Here is a 6,539-nt window from a genome sequence, read left to right on the forward strand (position 1 = left end):
CCCTCACCCCACCCCGCCCAGCCAACGCCAACGCCTGCACAAGAAAGTGGCAGATTGGTCGCCTCACCCGATGCTCACTCTATAATTTTATAGTCCAGCCCTGCTGCCGCTGGCTTTGCCGTTTTAAGGTTTAATCAACGCCACGACGACACGAAACAGCCATGGCACGCATGAAAGATGCATCTTTCTGCAAAAATGAAAGTACAAAGCGCTGTGGGTTTCGGCGCCAGGCTCATTCTGCTTATGCTGTCCGTATCCGTCCTCACGTCCGTTCCGTTCTCCGTCCGTCCTCCGTCCGTCCGTACGCACCTAACGCCCCGGCCCGCACGTCCTTCATCTCTTCCTCCAGTCCTCCTCCTGTCCGTCCGTCCCCGTCCGTCCTCCCGCCCGATCCGCCGGGCCGAGCTGTCCGCCGCCCTAATTGTTTTCCAGGACGCGGTGACGAATGAAACACAATTAACCACGCTTGTCTGTCCGCCTCACTGCCGCGCTGGCTGCCGCTGGCGCCGCCGGCCCCGGCTGGCTGGTCTGGTTTAAGTAAGGAACTATACTACTTACTCACCCCTCACCCTTTTCCTCTCCCCTACCTCTTTTCAACTGTAAGCTAGCCCAATAAATTATTTTTCTGCCGCGCGAGTCAAAAAGTAGTAAGTCGCTAAGTCGCTGCTGCTCCAGCCGCCCCCCGGTGTTGCCCCGGTCGGGCGCCGCTTCCTTGAGGCGCGGCGGCGGCGGCGCGGCTCTTTTTAATAGGCTCGTAAAGCGGCTGTTAACGGCGCCGGTGAATTACTTACGGCATGCAGGACCTTGCAGGTGTTGGCGCTATTCGCACGAACAAGGAGGAATAAAATGCATTTGTTTTGTTGTTCGCCTCCTCCTCCACCGCCGGCCGCCCGGCCGCGCCCTGCAGCGCATTTTAATGAACGCCGCGTTGGTAAAGCGGGCGGCCCGAGCTTTAGTGCAGCAATGCGTGTATAGTGCGCTGAATTTACGGGGGTGGTGTGAAAACTTTGACAAGAGCGGGGGAGAAATGGGAGACTCGTTGGGGGCAACTAAAAAAAATCTGAAGTACAAGACGGACTAAAGATAAATTGTGCGGGTCGTTCTAGAAAAAGAAATCTTTAAAAAGGTTTAATAAAAATCTTGTAAATTTCCCCCGCCCACCACAGCTGCTGTCGAATTTGCTTCGCCGTAAATTATTTTGGCTGTGTGTGGTTTTGATTTAGGATGCTGTGCGGCAGCCGGGGCGCCCTGCCTGTGTGACCGTCCGGGGCCTGTCTTTGTCACGGGACGTGGTTGGCGTTGCGTAGCTGCTGGGCGTGGCGGGGCGGGGCGGGCCAGTGAGGAGAGAGGCATGACAGTGACGTCTTGAATGGCGCGGGCGCGCGCGCGCACTATCTGCTGAGCGGCTTACTGCCAGACCCTCACCTCCCTCCTGGCATAGTGATTATGAGCACCCCCACCCCACCCCTTTTCACCCCCACCCCCGCGACCAGGGAGCGCGCAAAACGTGCACCGCATGTCATGTGTTTCCATCGTTTCGCCGCGCCGCACTTCTCATCACCGCCGACACGTTTCTGAAAGTGTCGCCGTAAATAAACATGGGGGGGGGGCGTGGTGCGTGTGGCCTTTGGCGAACCCGGCTGCTCCATCAAAGCCACACGTCTTCCAGGAAGATCCACGCGCGCGGGGTTGGCTTGCTAACGACGGCGGCCGCGACGGTGTACCCGGCAGAGAGCCGATACTGTGGGAGCCAGAGATGCTACGGGTGCTTTCGGAGCTAGAGATAGTGTGCCCGAAAGAGATCCGGTGGTCTGACAGCCAGAGATAGTGTACCCGGTAGAGATCCGGTGCTCTAGCATTTATAGCCAGAGATGAAAGTGTACCGGGCTGAGAATCGAGGCTGGCTGATCCAAAGGTACACATTTGAGGCTGGTGGTCGGACCATGAAGGTGGACAAAGAGAGCCTGATTCTGGCTATCCCCTCCCTTCCACCCGCACCCCGCAGCAGCCAGCAGCTCGCTGCCAATATCGCCGAGCTGCCGTTGGCGGCCGCTGGGAAATCTTCGCCGCGACGCCGCCGGGTGGGTAGGCAACCCAACGAGCATAGCAGCACGATGACGGTGGCGACGGCGATCCAAGCGTGGGCGTGCCTCGAGATTGCGACCATGGAAGGAGGAGAAGAAGATGAAGAAGAATCTCGCGACGTTCAAACAAACATCGAGTTCATTCGGGGCGGCAAACAATGCGCGGCTCTGCTGCTCTGGCACTACTAGAAATGGGAGGGGAAAAAGAAGCAACAAAAACACATTCGGGGCACAATGGGCCGGGCGGGCGGATGTGCAAATAGGAGAGAAGCGCAAATCAAAGATGTGTCAGTCGGAAAGGGAAGAGCGACGCAGGAACGCTGGCAGGGCGGTCGTGGCAGGGGCAGCGGCGCAGCGGTGGCCGTTCTGAAAATGGATATCGACAGCGGAAAAATCATTAATAAGGAGCTGACGAATGAATGATGGCGAAAGGGTGATTGAAAGGGGATGTAAAATTAAACATTTTAACTATTGTGTGAAAACGTTTTACCAAAAAAAAAGTATTCTGTTGCAGAAACCTGAAATATGCAACATATTTAACAGAGCTGTACAAAATCGGATTTTCGACCGACCGAGCCTGGCCGGGCACGGTCGCCACCGACAAGCTGCAGGTGAGAGGTTAGGAGAGGGGAGCTCCCTCGCTGTCTTCCCTCGTCACCTCTCACCTGCAGCCGGTCGGAGCTCACCGTGCCCGGTCGGTCAAATAGGCGATCGGGTGAGCTTTAAATGAACCTGACCCTTGTAACAATTACTTACTTTCAATTTCGAAATACCGTTCCTGTTTTAAGAGTAGAAAAATTGACGTAACTATTTTTTATTTTTTTTTGCAGAGTCCTCTGTGCAGCGTGCGTGAAATTACAAAACATGATCATTGAACAGGTTTGAGGTGCAACTCACCGTTGTCCATGGCGAGCCTCCGGCTCTCGGCGAGGATGGCGTCCATCTCCGGGAAGTCTGAGTGGTTGTCCGAGACGGAGGACGCCGACGACGCCGACGAGGAGGTGGCCGTGGTGGTGGCGGCCGTGGTGGCAGTGCTGTTGGCCATGCGCGCGGCCGACCCCGCCGTGGCCGCCGCCCTGTCCCTGGCGCGGGCGCGGAGCGCGCAGTCCGACACGTCCCGGTCGCGGCTCAGCGCCGACCCGTAGTCGGACAGGTCGCGCTCGCGGTCCCCACGGTCGCGCTCCCCGCGGTCACGGCTGAGCGCCGAGCCCAGCGCCGAGCCGTAGTCCGACAGGTCCCGGTCGCGGTCGCGCGTCAGGCTGGCCCCGGTCAGGCTGGAGGACGTCTTGATCGAGCCGCCCACGTCGCTCCGGGACGGCGAGGACTTTTTGCTGCTGCAAAAGAGAGAGAAGGGTGGTGGTGAGGACGAGGTCGGGACGACGAATAGCCCCTCCTACGCGGCCCCTCACACCCGCGGGCTTCTTCAGGCGGGCTCTCTCTCTCTTTCAGACACACATTGTGAGATGGAACGCGGATTGAGAACAAACACCCTCTGGAGTCCTTCCCCACGTTTTCATCCCTATAGCATTACGTAGCGTGAAAAGAGGGATCCGAAGGGATCGTTACGACCATCCCTTCATCTGTCCCCCCCGGCCAGCCACTCCCATTTCCTTCCCTTACTTTCACTTCCCTCTCTCCTCCTCTCTCCCTCTCCTTCTCTATCCCTCTTTCTCTCTCTCTCTCTCTCTCTCTCTCTCCTTCTCCTTCTCCTTCTCTCTCTCTCCTTACCAAGCCCGGGGGCTGCGCGTGGGACATAAAACGGAAAGTTATGCCGACACGATAAAAGCCAGAAAGGAGACCATACCTATACCTCACGTCTGGTGCATTTCGGATGGTAACGGCAAATGGAATATTGAGGGTCACCGACACACTGTCGAAATACCGCAGACGGCGAACGACGAGTGGCATCTGCTCCCGCCGCGGTGCAAAGGCGAGGGCAGACTTTTGTCGCCATTTTGAGGCCAAATCTCGCACTATGTGTGCCGTCCACCAACAACGAGGAAATCAGCGCACATTCGTTTGAGTGACAGCTGTGTATGCGGCCCTAAAAGCGCCGTACGTACGGTACAGCTGAATAGGGGAAGAGGAAATGAGGGTGTCAGTGTGAACCTGTCCTCTTTCAGGATGTACATTTGCAATGAGAAAAATGACACCACTGTGTGGTCTCATCAATGTTAAGTTCGTTTATCTTCATTGGTTATGGGCTTTGGGTGGTGTTCGCCGAGCACCGAGAGTCACTCACGTTCTTCTCGCTCGAAATCGTGCAGTTGTCGAGGCAGTCTGATTGGCTTATCAGCGTTCGTTGACGAACACTAAAACTTTCAAATGACATTTTTCGTGTGCGCATTCTGCATGATGCAATTTTAAAATCAATGATTTATGAAATCTTTTTTCAAACCACATTTAAAACTCTCTGAAATCATCTTGAAAATTCGATGAGGTTTTAACTGAAATTGAATTGGATTCATGCTGGATTCAAACTGAATTTCTCTGGAAACTTTGAAAACCCACAGAAATCCCTAAAATCAGTCAATCAAGTTTTCTTTACAACTCTCGAAAAAGTTATCTGACTTTTGCATTAGACAACTCCACCAAAGCTTTACCAGTGAATACTGATGACGTACATTGGTCACGCAGCAGCTGTTAAACCAGTCGAGGGGGAAACGACTAAGATAATCCGGGTGACAGCCGATAGATATTTCGGCAGATGTAATCCGAGGAAATTATCGAAAAAAATCAGGGTAATCCGGAGAAATTTTAGGGTAATCCGGGGTAGTCTGGGGTAATCCTAGAGAAAAAAACAACGTAATATCCGGAGGATACTTCAGAGGTAATCTGTGTAATCCGTAAGCCGGCTGACACAAAGTTTAACAGTCGTTTCCCCCTCGAACCAGTTTAAACGTTGTATCACTCTCTCTCTCTCGAAATATTTGGCATATTTACGCTTTGAGATTCAAATTCAAGCCCCCTCCCCCTTTTTGGAGTTACAAGAACTGCTCTCTTAAAACGTTGGGTGCGGCAGGGGTAGGCAATCCCATGTTATTGTGGCCCACGGTGTTGGTCACGCAGCACTGAACGTGTTAAATCATAACCTCCCCGTTTCACAAAATGTTTCCGTATTTTCGAGCAGACACCGCGTGCCGGAAGCGATGGGTCCAGGGGCCGATGTGCAACAACGGCTCGGGTGGGATTAATTAATTGGCCTGCATGGCGGCGTGAACAAAGCGTCCCAAAGCCCACGCCCCTCCACGCGTACCGCAGCGCCCCGCCCCGCCCCGCCGCGCGCACATCACTGGACCATGCTCACTAATGAGACACGCCCCCAGCGCCCTCATATATAGCAGTGTCCCATTAGGCCCAACTGATCCGGAAAAATAACTTTTTTTTATTCCTATCTTTCGGGCGGGCGGCCAAAGCAAACATGGGGCGGGCGGCTAGCGCCGAGGCGAGCGCGGTCTGCCGGCCACTCCACGCACCATGAGATGATGACTTTCCGTTTGAAGAAACAGAAAAGGAGATGGGAAGCTCGCCCGTCGAATACGGAAGAAGAGAAAGAGAGCGAGAGAGATAGGAAGGGGAGGGGGGAGAGTAAACTGACCGTCACGTTTGGGAAGAAGGCAGCAATTAAATGAGACGTACGGAGAGGAGAGAGAGAGAGGGAGGGGGGGGAGAGAGAGAGAGAGAGAGAGGCCACGGCAGCTCTTTCGTTGCTGGGCACGCCCACACCCCGGGCGGCAAAAATGCAAAGAGAAACGAAAAATAAAAACAGTGAAAGGCTTAAGTAAAAATAATGATTACTCGCGAGGTTATGACGGGAGAGACTCTCCCCTCGCTCCTCTGCAACTCATTTTATATCGGACGCAGTGCATTGCATTTAGTAGAGGGGGGAAAGGCCGCAGCGCAGCGGAGATGTGTGGAGTGTGGCGGAAGGCAGATGGGGGGCGCGGGCCGGGGACGGCTCCCGCGGCTGTGGATGAAGGTCGGCGCTCGCCCCTCAGCGCTCGCCGCTCCGGCCCCGAGCACCAAGCCGAGCCCGGCCCGGGTGGTGGCGGGTAAGCTGCCGGTCTTCCGATATGGGGCCGAACTTTAATCCTCTGACGCAACTTACTGCCGCACGGCTCTGCGCGGCGCGTCCGCTCGGCAAGCCTTAATAACGACCAAGCCCAGACCGGCGCGCTTGGCCGAGCGAGCGGCAAAGCGGGGCGCTCTGGCGCGCGCACCGAGTTGAAACTATACTTTGTTTGTTTACAGAGCTAAAAAAACAAAAACAAAGTGTGCATTATGAGCGCAGTCTTCGAAAGTGACCGACTCTCGCGCCGGCGCGCTGGTGCACCAGGACCAGGGCCACATGCGGCGGCCTTTTTGCGTTGGCTACATTTCGGTCTCGGACTGAAAAGACTCATTTCCGGCAGCGCCATTCGCCACCACGCCCCGCCATGTGGCCTGCCGGCTGCA

The 6,539-nt window shown here is 55.3% G+C and overlaps 1 protein-coding gene across 1 annotated transcript in view; it reads right to left on the reverse strand.

Annotated features, from left to right (window-relative positions):
* The window catches only part of LOC113212756 (teneurin-a-like), a 495,982-nt gene that overhangs the window by 367,830 nt on the left and 121,613 nt on the right, over nucleotides 1-6,539 (reverse strand). Inside the window, exon 4 of the mRNA XM_052267728.1 lies at nucleotides 2,982-3,418. Coding sequence (XP_052123688.1) covers nucleotides 2,982-3,418 — 437 coding nt within the window. The remainder of the gene's footprint in view (nucleotides 1-2,981; nucleotides 3,419-6,539) is intronic.

This window comes from Frankliniella occidentalis, unplaced genomic scaffold (genome assembly GCF_000697945.3).
Source record: "Frankliniella occidentalis isolate FOCC.00 unplaced genomic scaffold, Focc_3.1 Scaffold58, whole genome shotgun sequence".
Taxonomy (NCBI): Eukaryota; Metazoa; Arthropoda; class Insecta; order Thysanoptera; family Thripidae; genus Frankliniella; species Frankliniella occidentalis.